The sequence below is a fragment of the Aspergillus caelatus genome (genome assembly GCF_009193585.1).
Source record: "Aspergillus caelatus strain CBS 763.97 unplaced genomic scaffold BDV27scaffold_57, whole genome shotgun sequence".
Taxonomy (NCBI): Eukaryota; Fungi; Ascomycota; class Eurotiomycetes; order Eurotiales; family Aspergillaceae; genus Aspergillus; species Aspergillus caelatus.
Genome location: NW_022475320.1, coordinates 60,044 through 78,934, shown reverse-complemented (window position 1 = coordinate 78,934; position 18,891 = coordinate 60,044). Strand labels below are relative to the sequence as shown.

Below are 18,891 nucleotides of genomic sequence, written 5' to 3'. Positions count from 1 at the left end.
CATTAATAAACAAAAAAAGAGTTCAAAATAAAAGCCAGGAATGCCATCTCAGCCACATTCTCCCAAATAATCCAACCCAGTGGATCTCTACCCGAGACACCCCCTGCGGAATGTCGTCATGATCAACGCCGCAGGAAATCAAATCTTACATTACTGTACAGTGTACATACGGAAACCCCCCCCCGCCTTTTTTTCCCCATCGTCGGTATGTATGTATGTATGTAACTCCCAACTACTTGCCCATGATTCAAGTTGTACCTTCAAACAAGGCTTATGACTGAATTATGATATCGGAGTTACCTCAAACTGAAGGAGATCTGAGATCACACGCATGCCTTCTGCTTCTCTGGTCTTGTTTTATTTTGTCCAATTTCAGAGAGGAAATTTGTAAAAAAAAAAAAAAAAAAAATGCTTCAAATCTAAGTTCAGTTTCAGATCTACAGCATTGTACAGTGAATTAGAATTAAATAGATACATACAAATGAATAAATTTAATTATCGACAACTAGTCATGTAGTAACTGCGCCACAAAAACCATCCTGTGTACATACTTGCAGACCCGACAGTATGTATGATAGTACTAGGATACATACATGAATAACTTACAACAACTAATGTCTCAAAAGAACAATCCAATTCAATTTCACTTCAACCCCCACTCCTTCCCGTCAATATTGCGCGGTTCCCAACTTGAACCCAAACCTCCCCCCCCCCTCGCATACCACATTGCGTTACGCATAGAATCGTGGCTAAGAAGTTTCTAATTCATGTACGTATATCTTTTAATTTGAATTTAATTTCTGAAATTTAACTGTCAATTTTCATTCCATACATACCATTATTAGGAGTATTTCTGGGGTGTCTATGGATAAATAATGACATCTGTATTACTGATGGACCCTACTAATGAGTATAAAGGAGTTACATGCATCAATGGATCATGTTCGTAAGGACTCGAGATCCATTGACGAATCATCGCAGACAACGGTAAGATCGCAGTGTAATTGCAGTGGGGACTTGGGCGGGGAAGATCGACACGATTGACAGGGTGATGATGTTGACGATTCCGTTGCTTGGATCCTATTGATGAAACGAGATGTCCAGTGGGAAGGACGCGGCTGGTCTTCATTTCCATCTTGTTTGATTTTTCATTTGGTTCTCGCCAGAGAAAGTATACGTAGTCGTGCTCGTATCCTAGGGACAAGACTTGATGCCTATGGTGGACGGTACTGGTGATGATGACTTGACTTGCTAAGCGAGGTGAGGGGAAGCTAAGCTTGAGCTTTGACAGGGCGGAGCTGTCAAAAGACTCCAGAGCTTATGATTGCTTGATTACTAGGAAACATATGTGGACTTTTTACTAATAGGTATGGCTCTGGTGGATCAGGATTTTCGTGACCTCGCGGTTCATTAAGTGACTATCTATACATGTTGGTCATACTGTACACACCAATCCAATGCACAATCTGTACACCGTCCCAACACACCCATGCCAGCCCAATGCAAATCAAAAACATGCAGACGTCATATCATAGTGATCGTACAGGATGAAGAAATGAATATTGTACATCGTAACAAAAAAGAAAAAAAAAAAAAAAAAAGGCTTCGTGACACGGCTTGCTCGAGAACTTTGTAAAACCAACCGCAGAATAAATATGATAAGTGTAATATCAGTTTGAAACAAATCCCCAATAACCATGTTGCTTCTTTTTGGATGCGACCATTTTAACCACCAGTGGTAAAAACCAGTTCAAACAAAAGAAAAATCTAAGACCCACATATGCTCAAATCGCAAAAACCGCAATTAAAAAATGATAAATACTGAGTCGGCTGTCTGAATTCGAAACACCACACCTGTATGGTACCGTAGGAAGTAGAAACGAAAAGAAAAAGAATTCCGCATGCGTCATCACAAGAGACCATCTAATCGCGAAAAAAAAAAAAAAAAAAAAAACGAAAGTGACCGATAACATCGACAGAATTAGACCCGTTGAGCAGTGACGTCATTCGGGAATGATATCGAAGATGATGTCATGAGTGCTGCACCAGGCTGCAAGGCCACAAGGCCAGTACTCCCAAAAAGGAAGTCAAACCGACGATCCGGCCCTGGTAGCGAGTCCTTTCCCTTTCAGGTATAACCATGACGTCAGAGGCTTTCCGGCGTCATCTTGACTCAATTGGGGGCATGGAAACGGTGGAACCCAAAGGAGCTTCTGAGAGGGACCTCCCCAAAATGGATCTTCCCATTTGTCGTGTTCCAATTGGGCATTTGTAGCCATGTTTGATGTAGAAGTCGAATGGGAGGTATGCCCGCCTCACACCATAACCCCATTCAGGCTTACTCCCTGCCTCTCCTTCTTTGCTTGCCGGGCCAATCGACCTCAGGGTGCACCACTCGCATGTGCCGGGTCAGCGCATCATTACGCGAAAAGGTCTTTTCTTCCGTGCACAGATGACACCGGACCTTCTGCTTGCGTGCGTTGTGGATCGTGTCCTCGTGCCGGGTAAGATCGTAAGGTCGGGAGAAAACAGAGTTGCATGGCTTTCCCGTAGATGGGTTGATCCGCTCACATTTGTGGGGACCGGCCTGAGAATTGCGTGCGGAAGTATCACGCCCAACCAAGTGGCCGCCAGGCGTAGTCTGGCGGTGGGCCTCGCGCTTGTGCTTCTGCAGCTTCGTAGGCGTTTCAAACCGAAGCGTACAGCCGTGGTAAGTGCAAGTGTAAGTACCACTGTCCGCAGAAGTGCGCTCAGGGCGGGTGATCTCTTCTTTCACCGGGCGCATCGCCATTGTGGGCTGTGCCGGCGGAGAAGCCACGCCGTTGTTGACCCCCACGTCACTGTTCGTAGACTCGAAGTGGGGAAGGGATGCGGGGAATTCGGGGGTTTGGTGAAGGAGGTTGTTCTGCTGCTGCTGCTGTTGTTGCTGCTGGTCTTGCTGCTGCTGCGCAAAGGTGTACTGCTGGGAAAGTCCATTCGGTGTAGTATATTGCGTGGGGAATGACTCCATGGAAGTAAAGTTCTGCGACTGCGGGAATGATGATGAGCTTGCACGTCGTAGGCCGAGTGCTTCACCAAGGTTGAAGTCAGGTTGACTTGTTGGGAACAAAGGAATCCCGGTATCATCCCCCTCGTTGAAGTCTAGTAGAGCATCCTTAGGAGACATGGTCTTCGGTTCTCCTTCTCCTTGGCTTTGGCCTACATTCTGAGTCATAGGCACACTGGTCGCCATCTGCGGCTGCTGGAACCCATTGTTGTACTCAGCAGCCAGGGGCGAGTTCTGTCGGAAAGGAGACCGATCCCGGTTCATGGTAACAACAGGAGAATGAGACCGTGCAGTCATGTGGCCCTGATTGGCGGCTTGCAGCCGATCAGCAAAGACGTTTCTGAACGGGTTCAAAAGATTCTGCTGGTTTGTGGTCTGTTTGGAGACTTGGGGAGTCGGCATGAGAGCTGGATTGTAGAGCTCATCTTGGTAGATGTCCGACATGGTTCGGTTGATTTTGGGAATACCGATCGGAAGGTTGTTTGCGTTGTGGTTATTGTAGTCTGCAAAGGCATCGAGATGTAAGTAATCATCCATCCATCGATCTATATCAGGATATCGTTTCTCACCATTGACCATCGCCTTCGAGGCCTCATCGAGTTCCTCCGGTTTTATCTGGGGAGTAACGGGTGAGTTGTGGCTCACACTAGATACCGAAGGTGCCAGTGAGTAATCACTGGGCTGATGCTGATGCTGATGGTGACTTTGTTGCTGCTGCTTCTGCTGCTGTTCCATCACAGCCCGTCTCACCATCTCCGTTTCAGCTTGGCTACCATCATGCACAGAAGTGTCGTAGTTCTGCTGATAGGGCGCGGTGAGAAACGAGTTCTGAATAGGTGTCTGGACGGGAGTGGGCAGGGGTTTTGACAGCGTAGAAGCGTTAGATCTCTGATATGAGCTTCCTGCAGGTGCAGATCGAGTCGATGAAGTACTCGGTGATGCCTTGTGCTGCATGCGAGCCGAGCTCAGCAGCTGCAGATTGTTTTCCCAACCGTGGGTGTTTGCGACAGGCTGTTGCGCCAACATTGGGGAGTTTTCAAAAAGGTATTGGGGATATTGTGACAAGTATGGCTGTGAGGACGGTGGCGTCGCGGTATGCTGAATGTTGAATGAGGAGTTGTAGGAGGAAACGGGTGTCATCGAAGGAGCCTCGAAGGAGTTGGGGTATTCCGCGGCAACCGTTGCTGTCGCAGGCAGGTGGGAGGTGGAAGAGGCCGGAGAGGAAGTCGGTGACGATGGTGCGGAAGACGGCGGAGAGTAAAATTCAAGACCCGAGTGGTACTGGAAAGGTGATTGGAGCCTGGGTAGTTGCTGGTTGTAGAACTGTAATGCGGCCTCCTGTGACAAGTCGGGAAGGAACTCGTCCTGGATGAAAACGGGGTCTTGGTAATTGATGAAGGGGGTAGAGGTTGATTCACTGATAAAACCCTTATTGCGTATCGAAGGGTGCATGGACATGTTCTCTTTCAACAAATGGACGTCAAGGGTATGACGCCGGAGTGGATGAAGAAGTTCAGGGAATTCGCCACTGGGGGAGGTTCCAGAGTTTAAGTACTAGGTATGGCACCAAGCCTCCCAAAGAAAAGTTTCAAACGGCCCAAGATCCGAATATCTTTATCCCCGAACAACTGCGATAACGAGTGGGTCGAAGGGTCTGGAAGCGTCCGGCAGGTCGTAGTCCAATGAGGTGGGACAAGACGGTAGTAGACTCAAGTCGCTTAGGAATCCTTGGGAAGGAGAGGACGTAGACTTTAGAGATTGCTGGTTAGTTAAATCTGTTACCAGAAGACGAAGGTTTGAGTGGATCCAAGGTTGAGTGGGAAAGTTGTCGTAAGTTGGGAAAAGTCAAAGATGGAGACAAGACGTCACGGTATTTTGGTACGGGTCAACCTACTATAAGGAACAACGAATGTGCAAGTAGTGGGTGGAGGTGAGAGAAAAATACAATTGAGGAATATGAAAGATTAGAGCTTGATAAGATCAATCGATCAATAAACTGTGACAAGTTGCAAGGAGAATAATAAGTTGATTTGTTGATAATGAGTAGAAGGGAAAGAGGTCAATTCGGTTTGGGGGATGCGCCTCTTTTATGATGATACTACTAATGACGTTTGACCTGCAGAGGGAAACTGACGCTAAGTCCATGACCCATTAGTAGTACCGGCTATGACCGAACGAGCATTACCATAACTTACCCACCCACAACTGCATCCCCCCCGGGCGATCATGACTCAACCCGGTCAACGAACTAGTATCGTAAGATTACCGCCTCGATTTTTAGAACTCTTTTCCGTACTCCGTACTTACACCGGACTTCCGCGATCCAGTAATATTTACCCATTTATTTTATTTTAGTGTCAAAAAGAAAAATAAAATAAAATAAAAAAACTCAAAAAAAGGGCCTTAGAGCCTTAGATCTGCATTATCCATCTGGGGTCGAAGTTCCCTCGGCTGTGGAAAAATAAATTCACTGGCTTAACAAAAAAAAGCAAAAGCAAATGTCGCTCGCTTATTCGGTCGTCCAAAACCCCCCCCCCCGGCTCCGACCAACTCACTGTCAATCAACCCTACGAAACGTAACGGGAAATATCACGACAAGATCCCCATTGTTCAGGGTACAAGCCACAATCCCTGTATCAATAGTAATGCAGCCTTTTTTTTTCCCCTTCCCTTTTTTGCTTTTAATTTTTTTTTTTTTCTATTTTCCCTCCCTTGCTCCATACATAGTTTTATGCATCATTCTTTTCGTCGACATCAGCCACAACTCACTTTTACCTCCGTGTCCGGAGTATATGCAATTAAATCCGTTTCGGCTAGAAACTGCTTATTGATTTATTCTTTATTAAAAATAAAAAATAAAAATAAAAATAATTACTCATATCTAGTAGGTTCTATTATTATTACAAATACTAGATTAACATAGTATAGACCGTTGCTAAACTCCTAAGTCATCATGAATCATCCACGATACCTAACATAAAAATATTCAATAATAGCTTCAATGATTGGCGGGTCCCCATCCACACGGTCTTCAGCATTAGAGGGTATGGCTGATCCCGATATAGTACAGCGATACCTACCCAACCCGCGCTAAAATGAATTTTTTCATTCACACTAGGGGCTTAGGGCAGCCAATCATCGAGACGATTACGCGGGAGCTGAGCCACTGTCATGGGGAGATAGATCTCGTGTCTCAAGGTGCTGATGGGGCCACGACATCCCAGGGTCCCTTACAGGTGACATGTTCAACCGCCTGCATACAACGATAGGAATCATGTAATAGTATTGGGTGATGCTGTGGCTTTCCCCAGTGGATAACTCCACCGGGAGGGCCCCCTTTGTGAAGATCTCCCTTTGCAGTTCTCCTGTACTGTGTAGGAGTACTCCACCAGCCACATCCACATGCACTGCCACTTCAAGTGTATATGTTCATTTGTCATGTCTGATTAAGTGGAAATTACCTGTTTGGGTTTAGTGACTCGCTCCGGGCTGTGATGAAAGTGTCGGAGTTGTCCGGCGTAGCCCCTACGTGACCTCCCAAGTCGGCGCTTCTGGCATGTACTATCGCTTTCCGCCAACATTGTCAGATTAATTTTGACAAATCTTCCCCCGGGGTCCTGCATAAGTCATGTTCCTGTCGGGGATGTTTCGGAGCTTTCGTCTGGTGCTAGGACCCCGGTTCCCGGGTTCAGATCGAAACTAACAACCCTAGTAGCGTGATTTGTCGGCATCCACTGATCCGACAGCCAGTCTCGACTTTTCCGGCCGGAGGAGGGGAAAAAAAAAAAAAAAAAAGTTTGACAACAACCAACAACTTTTGGCATGCAACAAACGTTGACTGCATGCTTTCCTTACCTGGTCAGCTGACGCATCTTCATGGCATGACAGGTCAAGCCCATGGCACATGGTTGAATGGTTACTTGATTTGAGTCACGGCTATTGTAGGCTATCCAAGGCTGGTGACGCTAGTCTCAGAAAGGAAATCCGAGTTTATCAGAGAAAAATAAATAAAATAATATAATATAACTTTTATTGAAAAATAAGATTAAAATTCTTAAGCTACAAGTAGTAGAAGATAATTTCACGTGGGAAAACTTGATACATCAACTCCGACGTGCATTCCCCAGGCATCGGTCATCGGGGAGCAAGAGATCCCCGAATCCTACGGACCATGCCCGAGCGCAGAAAGTCATGAATCACTACAGAGACAACTAGACTCGGTTAGGAATAAGCTCCCGTCGATACAACCAAGGACACAACTCAGGCTACCGGCATTCAGAGGGTGCTGAACAGCCGTGGGGAACAAAAAAGTACCAACTCGCCAGAGAACGTAATCGATCCAAGTAGGAGTAGATGATTCGTATATCTCGCATTGAGGTTGAAACAAGAGCTGCACGCCATACTCGAAGAAGCCAAAATCTCCTACCCAGTGACCCAATCCCCGGACCCGTTGGGAGGCCCACAAAATACCCATCGCAAGACGACAGCTGAAACGCGTGGCAAAAGATCTACGTACAAGCACACAAAGTCTTTATCTCAACGTAAAAGGACTTAACTTGCCGGAAGGTTATCTCAGCTTTAGCCATGGTTGTTGCCTACCGGAGCTGAAGACCGATGTCGCTATTACTCGGGGCAAGGGAATTGGGGCTTTGGATATCTCCTAGGAGGATTGCATACGTGGTGAGGTTAGTTTTCGCGTAGCATTGCTAAGTCTGGAGCTCGGGAGGTGGTCAAATTACGGGTATCAGCCGGCGGGTCTGTCTGGATAGCCCCATGGTGTTCAGACCAATTTTCCAATGTTTGACGTTTCCCCGTGCGAATGACTTGACATGCCACGGCAGCCCTATGCGGCATATACAATGATGGCATCACAGAAGGCCCCACTGCTGTTTGGGTTCTCGGTACGAAGATGGGGTTGGCATATGGGGCCTTTCCTCAAACTTAGATATCTATCACATCATGGCTTCTATCTAGGCGATCTGAAATGGTCACAGACAATTTTCACAAGAAAAAAAAAAATTAAAAAGGGGGGAAAGAAAGAAGAAGACGGCTAAGCGAAGTCCAAAACACGGGTATATTGAAAATATCCATTGCCGTGATGAGAAAAAGGAAAAAGAAAAGTAAATTAAAACTAAAAGAGAGATACTCTATTGGTGTTGATCCTGCAGAAGCAATAATCTAGCAGGGGTATTAACCAAACTAGTCAGCACCTTAACCACCCTCATGGGGAGCAACTCTGTCCTACTCCGTACGTGCGAGAACCCAGATCGGATGCGTGGAATATGCATGGAAGAAAATTTTTTCTTCTAGCGTCTCATGTGGCAGAGATCCGGCAGGGGGATTGGTCGCCTGATTTCCAAATGGCTGGAGGTAGTCAAAGCACAGCCACTTCCCGTTGAAGCGAACTCACCCTACAAGTGGGGCGTCCGTTGGGATATCAGCAAGGGTGAGCCAAATGGTTTGGTGGAACGGGTGGTAGTAATTCCGAGGCTCGACTGAAACGAAAACACAAATCAGGAGCTCCTTCGTGCACATCAAGTGGGTCCAGGTGGGTAAAATTACGTGGTAATGAGCGTATGGAACCGAGCGGAATAACCAATACACAGGGGTGTCATACCAAAATGCAAGCCTCATGCAGTTGATACGTGGCTGCAGATTCAGAATCCCATCGGGCTTGGCAATCGGCGGCACAAGCGCGATTAGAGTTTTCCATTGGATTTCTGGAAGCCTTCTAAATTTGGGCATAGATTTGTCAATCTGCTGTCTGTGCGCAAAAATCACTCGTTGGGAATCCGAGATATGTCTGATCCCTGCCTATCAATTATACAGACTATCTGACTCTATCCTCTTTGGGAATTCAGGTGGAACTTAATGAAAAATTTTTCACCCTTCATCAGCTTTCATACCAATTTGCACTCAGTGCATATGTCCACTTAGATCATTATGATGGGTTGGGCGGGTGTGGTTGACACGCAAGTTGGTCGCTGGCTGCCGCATGCCTTCGTTGAGCCTTCTACTTTGGTCGTAGCTACGAACAGACCAAGAGAGCCTATCAGCCGTTAGATCGGCCACGTTTACGACAGCTGAAACGCTTGCTCGGCTGTGAAAATTCTGTCAATGCAACGGTTGACCTGCGTAGTGTAACCTAGGGAATTTTTCCTACTATCTCCTAACCGACTCACCGGTCGGAGCTAACACCTACTGGTCAATATATTCTCTGCAGCTTTAATATACGGCATTCTACAAACCGAAATTTTTCCGACTTGAGAAATCAATTACTCAGCATATCTAGAGCACCGTCTGCTTAGAAACCTCAAATGCATGGGAACGATAGGGAGAGAAGTCACTGGGTCACTCCATTCGGCCCGGTCGATCAGATCTCTCGGTAACACGGCACCACGGGTCAGCACAGCCGAGTGCCCTACTTTATACTGGACTCTCTGGTCATGCCGAGTTCTAGTAGGCCCGATTCGAGCCTAGTTAACGAAAATTTTAGCACGGTTACATTGACAGATTGATTAGCGTCCCTTCGCTACGGGGTATGTCCGAAAAAAAAAATCTGCCCCGAGGAAAAACATTTCCGGCCGTTATGCGGAACACGACTCTGTCAACCATGTGGGTGAAGCTGAATATACTTTTCTGCTGATTCGTGTATGGAGAATTTTAGATGCATTTTTGTCTTAGATTTTGTATGTCCAGAGAATTTTTTGTCTTATGTAGTATGCGGCTAAACATTTTTCAACACGAACACTAAGAAAAATTTTCATCTAGCATTGAAGTAATTCTTCCACCATACATGTGTAGTCTGTAGCGCCAACAACATCGTAGGGGAAAAAAAAAAAAGAAAGAAAGAAAGAAATTGTCTTCCAAAGCAGTACCTAGTAGACACCTAACCAGACACCATGAGAATCAACCCAAGTCAATATCTCTCGATCGAGCTCTGTGATTCATCACTGCAACAGGTCACATGCATGCCTCACGATCGACACTTCCAGAACATTTCCTATTATCCAATATTTTCATCCCTTGCAGAATAGAACATTCTTTCCATCATGCATGCCTTGCAGATTCAAGTTATTGTAGTACTAGGGGATCCCATTCCACCTTCCCAGTCGAGGAAGGAGAACGCATGGACGTTCTGGACCACCTGCTAACAGCCTTAACACAGCCCCTCCATGGTCTGGACTGCGACCGAACCACGACCACCCACACTACAACACCACTCAACCCTCTTATCATCCCATCAATACTAATCGGCTAACGACTCATTCCATCGAATGGATTTTTGTGATTTCGGATCGTCAAGAAACTAAGCGATCTCGATGTTCTAGACAGTATCCATTATCCTTGATTTTTCTATGTGCTCTAAACATTGATCACGCACTCGTGTCATGTGAAACATTGTTTTTCCGACCGCTTCTATTATTAGCACATACGTTCTTGAGGACAACCACCAACGATGGATGTTGTTATCGACATCGTCCTTGGATTGTTCGGTTCCGAATTCCATGGCCATACTAGTACGGTTGGGTAATTACTGTATGGACTTAGATGATCTGAATCAGACTCCATCTTGGTATTACAGTACGCGTTGAGTCACCGGCGGTCTGAGCCTCGGCTTATCTCTGGTTGTTCGAGTATGGACCAGGCTTTGCTCTGCTCACCGGACTGTCCGTCGTACGCCTGGGTCGGTGCGGCTGCCTAAATGCCAGATTCCCGTAGTACCGGTCTCCTTCGTCACGAGCGCTGAACAAAATGGGGAAGGACGAAAAAAGGAAAAGGGGTGGAGAGAAGAAAAAGAGATATAGGCAGCAAGAGAGGCAAAACGGAGGAAGCTGAGAAAGAGATTCACAATTAGCCGAGGTGGCGTTGCACCCTATACACATCTGCTAATTTGGACAGCCATAGGACCATGCTAGCTCGGTAGAATGTCAACCTGTAAGATGCTATGACTCGTTGAGAGAAGCCTGAGCGTGGCGACTAACTTCCATACAGACGAGCCTATCAGCAATACACTTCCGCGGGCTCAAACGGCCTTCGGAAGCTATTAGAGCTTACTGACTCATGATCAGAGCCATGGCTAGATATATGTGTCGCGTGACCTGTATGCTTTTGTCAACCAATCCCAGCGAAAAATACTAAGCATATTGGACAGTCTTTATTGTACCACGGTTGAGAGAAGGATGAGCATTACATGCGCTCAGAGCTATCTTCATCCCCTGAAGATACTCGGCTGAATAGGTACTCACACTCACAAGGGCTTGGATACCGATATCCAGGTTGACACCTTGCTGGGTGGAGACCTTGCTGATATAGCTGCTGGAAGGGGAAGTCGCCTTTGACGTCAGTGTGAGAATAGCAATGCTATCTCTATCCGACGGGCGGGCTTCCGCTTTATCAGATCAATCTCAATAGATAAGGGTTCTCGAACCATTACTTTGTCTGGAGATAAGGAAATGCCCATAGCCGTGACGGTTCGGCTGGCTGCTGTTGGCCAGACAATAGTAACTGATGGATCTGTACTATTACAAGATCACTACTACCTATGAATCACTTCCCTTCCTGGCTTCTCTTTCCTTTGAAGATTCTTGCTCGACAAGTGAGCCTGGGAAGTGTGGGCCATTGCTCCCAAAACCCGGTGGGACGAAATTGCCAAAGGTAGCATGATTTCAATAAGATAGAATGGAAGGTGTATTCCCCGTTCCCTCTCAAGAGAATCCCAACTGTCAGTTGACAGGAAAGATATACGTAGATAGATATACAGAAGTTTCGAATAGCTCATATACGATACTAATATAGGGATCTCATATTGTCTATTGATAAGCAGACTAAGCAGACTCTGCGACATAGCAAAGCGGGTGATTCTATATCGACCAGCGAAAAGAGGCGATCCGTTACAGGATACCGCCAGTCAGTTACGGTGGCTTCGTCTGTAAACATTTGCTTGCACCAAGGCATTGGAAGTGCCGCTGATCAAGTTACGACTCCCTATATGTCATGGACTAGATACGAGCTTGAATGCTATGAGACTCCCTTCCGTCAAACATGACTTTGGCTCGTAGCAATCTCCGGGAAGTGCTAGCATATGCATTGTCTTGGTGGTGACACAGGAAGAATTTCTTCTCGGATGATCTAGCTGGCGAAACCAAGTACATCAGAATCTGCTGTCAGGCATATAGCCGTTCATGTAGAATTTATCCGCATGTACTTGTAACCACACATGGCGTTTGTAGTCGTAGTCATCATGGTACCATTAGACATACATTGTTAAGATATCTTCCAATATCAGATCCAAGAAGCAACACACTCACCGTCTATCTGCCGCTTCGTCGCTGAGGTTGATCTGCACTGCCTGGTAGTTGCACTCATAGCATCGAAGTCTAACCGTATCGACTCTACTACCCTCAATTCCAAATGCTTTTAGGTTTAGAAAGCTAGAAAGAAGGGCTGAGCTGCTGTTCAACAAACCCATCACACATCTCAACTACAACCATCAGCCAACCCAGTCGTATGGATCCGACTTAAGTACTCAATCCATGGTAATCGATGGCGAAGAGCATCGGACGGCTTGTTCCCATTCTGCCATAATGAAAGAATGTTTACTTCTCCGGGCGGCTAGCTTGCGATGTTGGTAAAGGACGTAAGAACAGCTTCCATGCCAAACTTTAAGAAAGAAAAAAAAAATTAGTCTAATACGCTAAGTCGACCAAAGGCCTATGAAAGGTTCGCTGTGACTGAGATACTGCATGCGGTCGCTGCATGACTTGACTATGGCTGTAGTTACAAAGATCGTAATACGACATCGTGTAGCCGAAGCGGGCCTACTTCGTCAAGCTCGCTGATCAAAAAGCCGATTTGGTATATGGTCTTTTCATCATTGAGCAATCCAACTGACACATATGCATAGACATCGTAACTACTTCGAGTTTTTCTTCCAACGCTGTCAGTCCTGGGTAAGTCTGGGTTTCGCCACGAGTGGGCGCAAGTCCAACGTCCCCAAGCGTATATGGGTCGATGATATGAACCCCATTTCCAGAAGTTCTGCCGTAGCAATGTCGGAGATTGTGTCGAATTGTGTGAGATAATTGGACACACTCGAGGACCTGTTCCAGGAATGGGTGATTGACAAAATCCTGCCTGGGCTTGATGAGCCTCGCGCATGCTGTCACACTTGCGCAGATCCCCGTCGTGCATAATGTAGAAAGCGACTCCTTTTCCCTTCACCAGAACGGCAACCGGACTTTTCCCGGTCTCTGTATATCTTTGAGAGCTATGGCAGCGTCCCCATAAGTCACGCTGCACCATAGGAAAGGACAAGCTGCATGCCTTCCTTCCCTTCCCTGGGGAAGTGGAAGAGACTTTTGGGGGCTGCTCAATGCCACTCATCGGCGAGCCAACCAAGCCAACCACCCATCTCTTTTCTTAGGCCTCCATGTCGATTATGGCCAGGCTCGCCTGGATGTGCTATGGACTTACCGGGTTCCTTTCACACAGAATCCCTGGCTTCGGGTCATGGGACCGATATTAGCGTCTAGTTAGTATGATCAATGACTACACCTCCATCTTTAGAGTACACTTGGGAGTCGGGGCAGTCCCACTACATGTGGACCTATGCGTTACACATATCAACCTTGACGGGGCAGGATTACCCAGGTTACTCGCCACCGAGAGTCAAATATGTAGCACTCCGGCGGCATTCAGAATATCCAGACCCATTTGCACGAGTTGGGCTGTTCAGTAATCAGAAGTTACATCGTTAGTTCTCCTGTTCCCGTTACTTTCATTTCTCTATACTCAAGTTTTTCTTCCTGTGCTTAGCTTGATTTTCTCACGCTCCAAGCCACATTTGTTGGCTGACCTAATTCTATGGGCATGAATGCTTAGAGTCATAGCCTAGTGAACTCCAGCGGTAGCACCCGTATTAGCATCATAGGCACTTTGCGGCTGATACATATTGTTCTATGTCGGGTGGAAGAGCCAGATGCGTACCAGTACAGGGTGAGTGGCGCGGCGCTTGCCGCGTTGACTTGATGGAATGAGCAACGCAAAGTTGCCAGTGCCTAGGTATGACGAAGTGCCCCGACGTACAGTCCATGGGTAGTTTCGGGGCTCGTACTTTGATGATGTTCCACCCGTGAGGGCTGATCCTCTGCGGTCTGTTGGGTAGGAAGGTATTGTACCTAGTGTGGACGATATGTGGGGGTAGTGGGGGTAGTGGATGAGGTGCTGGCACTGGGTGTAGAGGGGATTAATAAGTAGTGTGTGGAGTTGTTGCTTTGATATTGGTTGGTTCACCGATGTTCTGCAGAACTTGTAGATGAGTCCTCCGTTGTAATGAAGAATCATCGGGAATTCCAGTGGGGTGTGGTGGATATCTTGAAGGGAGGAGACCTCAACCTAAGTTCCAGGGCATGCGTCGGTGCAATACAACGGGAAGAGTGCGTTGAAGAACTTGCGCGGACCACTGAGTGCAGGGCGACAGCATCTGGGTGTGGGTAGCCTTCAGGGTATACTGTGTGCGAGATAAGCAAACGAGGATTGAGGCCGGGGTATTTTCATCGAGAGCCGGTGTTTTAACGGACGATTCTCAAGGGGTCTGGCTTTCTTGTGGTCTATTGGGCGATATGTCAAGGAGCATTGGAGATTGTTCGCCATGGTCGGATTTTGCGGTCACCATATGCATGTCGTGGGTCACCAACAGGGATGGTAAGACAGCTACATATCGAGCTATATCAGTTATCTGGGTTGTCACTGGCTGTGCATACTGCATTTCACAGAATAACGTATAGCTCTAGCCCGCCGTTTTATAGAGGGGCGGGGGGAAAAAATGTGATCGAGACTGTTAGCTCGACCGTATTATACTTAAGCGGAAGAAGCCAGATACAACCACCAGGCAACTCCTTGTCGATCTGGCAGTCATAGTATTATAGACTTGCACCTTCGCCTTCCAGCACATCGATGTCTCGGTTTATGTGCACTTCTAGGATTCAGAGTAATCCAACGCGCTTTTGCATCGTCACGTGTAGGTGGAGTGGCTGCCGTGTCTTCTCGCGTTGTGTTCGTGAGTGATCACTGTACGGTGATGTCTTCCACGGCGAGGATCGGTGTTTGGCATCGAATGGGCAAGATACGCATTCTCACCTGGATATCTATATCGTCAAATCCATCCTGGGCTTTGGTATGACTGCTCGTTCTAATATGCATCAGGCGGGTCGAGGTTGACCGCATGTACTCCGGATGCGAATCGGGCAGAAAAAAAAAAATAACAAGTAAGAAAAAATCATGAAGGTCGGTCACTTAGCCTTGACACGGCTCATGTTTATCCAGTTGAGGCCTCTTGGTCAATCGCGTGGCGTGTTTGTGTTAAACAATATAGTTAATTCGAGAAGTGGTTTGGAGGTGCTCTGGCTATATTGATGTAGTTGACCCGCGACCGTGGACCGCGATCCATTATCCTGAAATGGTTTAGTGTCCAGAGGTCACTTCGGCCACCGACTACCTGGCAGGGGTTGAACCCCCGCCCGGGTTCAACTCGACCCGAGCTATGTCGAACTCTTGACGAACGTCAGTCTCGATACAGGATTTCACTGATCTTAGGCATATGTCGAGGGTTTGGGGTAAAAGAAAGGCTCCGTATGATAATTTACTACTGCTTTTGAGGTTCTATATGGGTTTTTTGCCCATTCCTTCTCTGTGGCTGTTCGTTGGTGTGTATCTTGATCGTAAGAATATTGGGTGTTATACATAAAGATATATATATACCTACTTGTATACCCCCATGCCACACATCAACAACATATACACCCCCAACAGATAATTCACGCATCTACACAGCTAAATCGCATCTAACATATCACCAGATTAGAATTCACGAGCACAAAATCACTTTACACCTTGCATATACTGGGGTGTCTTATCGAAGTCGCCCTGGGTGTGATGAAGACCCAAATACAACCGCATCATTAGAGCCCATCAATTCCTAGAACGGCAAAGGGACTAAATACCGGCTACAGAGCAAGCTACATGCAGATGCAACAGAATGCAATACCCAAGCAACAAAGAGTGTAATTATTATGAACTAGCTATTATACAAAACGGTAGGATATAGGAAGCATGAAGACACAGGTTCTAGTACCATAGCCTCGATACCGCCCGTACTACCGACGCGTACAGCGAACACGCGACAACGGAGAACGCACAACAAAAACAAAGACTTGACGGGCAGCTACGCAGGCAAACGGAACCAAGCACGATATTTTTTTTTCATCTTTTTTTTTTCAAGCGTTCGTATTCATACCAGACCGCGCATTTTCATGACGCGATGGTTCTAGAGGTACCAGCCGATAGCATGAAGGCCGCTATGATACAGAAAATTTCAATCACGAACACTAGCAGACCCAGTAGTGGACGCGTAATAGTAAAAGTAAAATACGTTAAAAGCAAACCCAGAGACCCATGGTAAAAGATCAATAACACCCCAACGTCCCAGTCATACCGTAAACCAACCCGAAAAAGCAACCCGTCGCGTCACTGCTGCGGAAGGACAACCGACGCGCCGACCGCGCAGGATGGCTGAAAACAAAAGGCGAGAAAAGAAAGCATTTAACCACCGAAACCGTAGAGGGTACCTGATGGGCATATTAGACACGCGTCGATAGGAGAGGATCAACAGAGACAACTTACGTCCTTGACGCTTGAGGGCGTAGACAACGTCGAGAGAAGTGACGGTCTTGCGCTTGGCGTGCTCAGTGTAGGTGACGGCGTCACGGATGACACCCTCAAGGAAGGTCTTGAGGACACCACGGGTCTCCTCGTAGATCATGGCAGAGATACGCTTGACACCACCACGACGAGCGAGACGACGGATAGCAGGCTTGGTGATACCCTGGATGTTGTCACGCAAGATCTTGCGGTGACGCTTGGCGCCACCCTTTCCGAGACCCTTTCCACCCTTTCCACCTATTGTAGAGAAACGCGTTAATCATCGATCCTGATCGTGTTTTTCATGTTCACTCAGAGGGAAAAACTTACGGCCAGACATATTGATGATTGATTAAAGAGTTAACTTGTTTTAAGGTTGAGTGAGGAAATGTGGAGAGATAGGCTGTTAATTGGATGACAGATGGGAGAGAGATGGGAAGGGAAAGATTGGGACAGCTGCCATGGGACGGGTGATATTTGTATAGGAAAAGGAAGAGCGCGGGGAGGGCGTTGGAATCACGCGCTAGCAAGAGGATCGACCAATCAGAAGCGAGAATCCTCCCGGCGGGTTTGATCTGTCGGCAACGTGACCGAGAAGTGGTGATTCCGCTACGATCAACTTTGATCCTCACGGAATGCCCCTCAACGACCGAGATCAGGGATCAGAAAAGATCAAAGACATTTCTGAGCATACAAACTATCATTCTGATCTACTGAATTGCCTCGCATACCTTCCCGGTGGTTGGGATCAAGACGTGGCAGGGAGACATGCTAGATCCGTGATCCTACGATTCTATTGGTCCGTCACTCGCTTAACGCACTGACCACCCTTCATCCCTGCCTTGGGCGCGGTTTCTCTGACCGCCCGTAAGGTAACCCTTTGATTCTGCAGCCAAAAGTGACCCCCGAAATCACGGCTTATGGTGTGCTGCTTTCCGAGCGCTTTTTCGATCAAAGGGAAAGGACGCTAAGGCCACCCAAATTGCTGCCAACGCCATCAGATCACCACCCGCCCTTCGCTTACTACAAATACCTCCCCCCACCCGCCTCCTCCATCCTTCTTTCATCTCCTCATCCGCCAACACATTATCATCGACAACCATCGACTTTTATCTATTTTCATCTCAAAGTCGACTAAATCCATCAAACCTTATCCATAAAGATGGCCAGAACTAAGCAGACTGCCCGTAAGTCTTAACCTCACTGTCCTTCCTCTTGTGGTGCCGTCGCCCCGCGCCAGGGTCGCGTCATGAGTGATACATCGCGTCTTGAATCATCATCACTAACACCCATCCAGGTAAGTCCACTGGTGGCAAGGCCCCTCGTAAGCAGCTCGCCTCCAAGGCCGCCCGTAAGGCTGCTCCCTCCACCGGAGGTGTCAAGAAGCCTCACCGTTACAAGCCTGGTAAGTTATTCCCTGTGGCAAACCACTATATCGTATCATCACTAACAGTCATGAAAAGGTACCGTCGCTCTCCGTGAAATCCGTCGCTACCAGAAGTCTACCGAGCTCCTGATCCGGAAGCTTCCCTTCCAGCGTCTGGTCCGTGAAATCGCTCAGGATTTCAAGTCCGACCTTCGCTTCCAGTCCTCCGCCATCGGTGCTCTTCAGGAGTCCGTTGAGGCCTACCTCGTCTCTCTCTTTGAGGACACCAACCTTTGCGCCATCCACGCCAAGCGTGTCACCATCCAGTCCAAGGACATCCAGCTCGCCCGCCGTCTCCGTGGTGAGCGCTCTTAGATTTCTCTCTAATGAGTCCGGTTTTTCTGGTTGTCTCTGGGTAGGCGATTAGGGGTTTTATTTCTTTTTCACGACTGGCGATACATGATGGGTTCTGTTTTTTTCATTTGCGAATATCAATGGGTTTCGGCACTGGGATTAGTTTTCGTTTTGCTGCGCAATAAATAGTAGGCTGCCGACGACGCGGCTGAGTGGATTGGATCTCATGGGATGCATCCGAGCATGTACATTAAGAAATTTTACTTGACCAAGTGGTATTCTCCATGAATCGCCACCGGTTGGCATAGATTCGAAATGCAGATTCTATGACGAATAATCCAATTCATTACTGTCGTGACTTATCTCGCGCTGTTCCTTTAGTAAGAAGTAAGGTTGTTATCGCGGACGCGCACCTTCAGCGACG

At 47.3% G+C, this 18,891-nt stretch overlaps 8 protein-coding genes across 8 annotated transcripts; 1 reads left to right on the top strand and 7 right to left on the bottom strand.

Moving 5' to 3' along the window:
- Window positions 1-1,576: 1,576 nt before the first annotated feature.
- On the bottom strand, window positions 1,577-1,954 carry BDV27DRAFT_125841 (uncharacterized protein). Its single transcript, XM_032066427.1, has one exon. It carries the CDS (start codon window positions 1,921-1,923, stop codon window positions 1,768-1,770), a length of 156 nt encoding a protein of 51 aa, XP_031929167.1. The 5' UTR covers window positions 1,924-1,954; the 3' UTR covers window positions 1,577-1,767.
- Window positions 1,955-2,155: 201 nt separating this feature from the next.
- Window positions 2,156-5,070, bottom strand: BDV27DRAFT_96046 (stress-regulated transcription factor RPN4). Its single transcript, XM_032078056.1, has 3 exons — window positions 4,941-5,070; window positions 3,616-4,795; window positions 2,156-3,549 (listed from the first exon to the last, which is right to left on the bottom strand). The coding sequence occupies exons 2-3, from the start codon at window positions 4,502-4,504 to the stop codon at window positions 2,339-2,341; spliced, it is 2,100 nt and encodes a 699-aa protein (XP_031929166.1). The 5' UTR covers window positions 4,505-4,795; window positions 4,941-5,070; the 3' UTR covers window positions 2,156-2,338.
- Window positions 5,071-9,204: 4,134 nt separating this feature from the next.
- Window positions 9,205-9,649, bottom strand: BDV27DRAFT_125835 (uncharacterized protein). The gene is made up of 3 exons (XM_032066426.1): window positions 9,569-9,649; window positions 9,295-9,505; window positions 9,205-9,237 (listed from the first exon to the last, which is right to left on the bottom strand). The coding sequence occupies exons 1-2, from the start codon at window positions 9,622-9,624 to the stop codon at window positions 9,322-9,324; spliced, it is 240 nt and encodes a 79-aa protein (XP_031929165.1). The 5' UTR covers window positions 9,625-9,649; the 3' UTR covers window positions 9,205-9,237; window positions 9,295-9,321.
- Window positions 9,650-10,486: 837 nt separating this feature from the next.
- Window positions 10,487-10,996, bottom strand: BDV27DRAFT_96015 (uncharacterized protein). The gene has a single exon (XM_032078055.1). It carries the CDS (start codon window positions 10,930-10,932, stop codon window positions 10,666-10,668), a length of 267 nt encoding a protein of 88 aa, XP_031929164.1. The 5' UTR covers window positions 10,933-10,996; the 3' UTR covers window positions 10,487-10,665.
- Window positions 10,997-12,780: 1,784 nt separating this feature from the next.
- Window positions 12,781-13,636, bottom strand: BDV27DRAFT_95983 (uncharacterized protein). Its single transcript, XM_032078054.1, has one exon. The coding sequence runs from the start codon at window positions 13,430-13,432 to the stop codon at window positions 12,827-12,829; it is 606 nt and encodes a 201-aa protein (XP_031929163.1). The 5' UTR covers window positions 13,433-13,636; the 3' UTR covers window positions 12,781-12,826.
- On the bottom strand, window positions 13,637-14,570 carry BDV27DRAFT_95982 (uncharacterized protein). Its single transcript, XM_032078053.1, has 2 exons — window positions 14,036-14,570; window positions 13,637-13,939 (listed from the first exon to the last, which is right to left on the bottom strand). The coding sequence occupies exons 1-2, from the start codon at window positions 14,390-14,392 to the stop codon at window positions 13,841-13,843; spliced, it is 456 nt and encodes a 151-aa protein (XP_031929162.1). The 5' UTR covers window positions 14,393-14,570; the 3' UTR covers window positions 13,637-13,840.
- Window positions 14,571-16,135: 1,565 nt separating this feature from the next.
- Window positions 16,136-17,175, bottom strand: BDV27DRAFT_125830 (histone H4). The gene is made up of 3 exons (XM_032066425.1): window positions 17,078-17,175; window positions 16,730-17,005; window positions 16,136-16,674 (listed from the first exon to the last, which is right to left on the bottom strand). The coding sequence occupies exons 1-3, from the start codon at window positions 17,085-17,087 to the stop codon at window positions 16,649-16,651; spliced, it is 312 nt and encodes a 103-aa protein (XP_031929161.1). The 5' UTR covers window positions 17,088-17,175; the 3' UTR covers window positions 16,136-16,648.
- Window positions 17,176-17,503: 328 nt separating this feature from the next.
- On the top strand, window positions 17,504-18,825 carry hhtA (histone H3). The gene is made up of 3 exons (XM_032066424.1): window positions 17,504-17,934; window positions 18,045-18,152; window positions 18,211-18,825. The coding sequence occupies exons 1-3, from the start codon at window positions 17,910-17,912 to the stop codon at window positions 18,486-18,488; spliced, it is 411 nt and encodes a 136-aa protein (XP_031929160.1). The 5' UTR covers window positions 17,504-17,909; the 3' UTR covers window positions 18,489-18,825.
- Window positions 18,826-18,891: the final 66 nt, after the last annotated feature.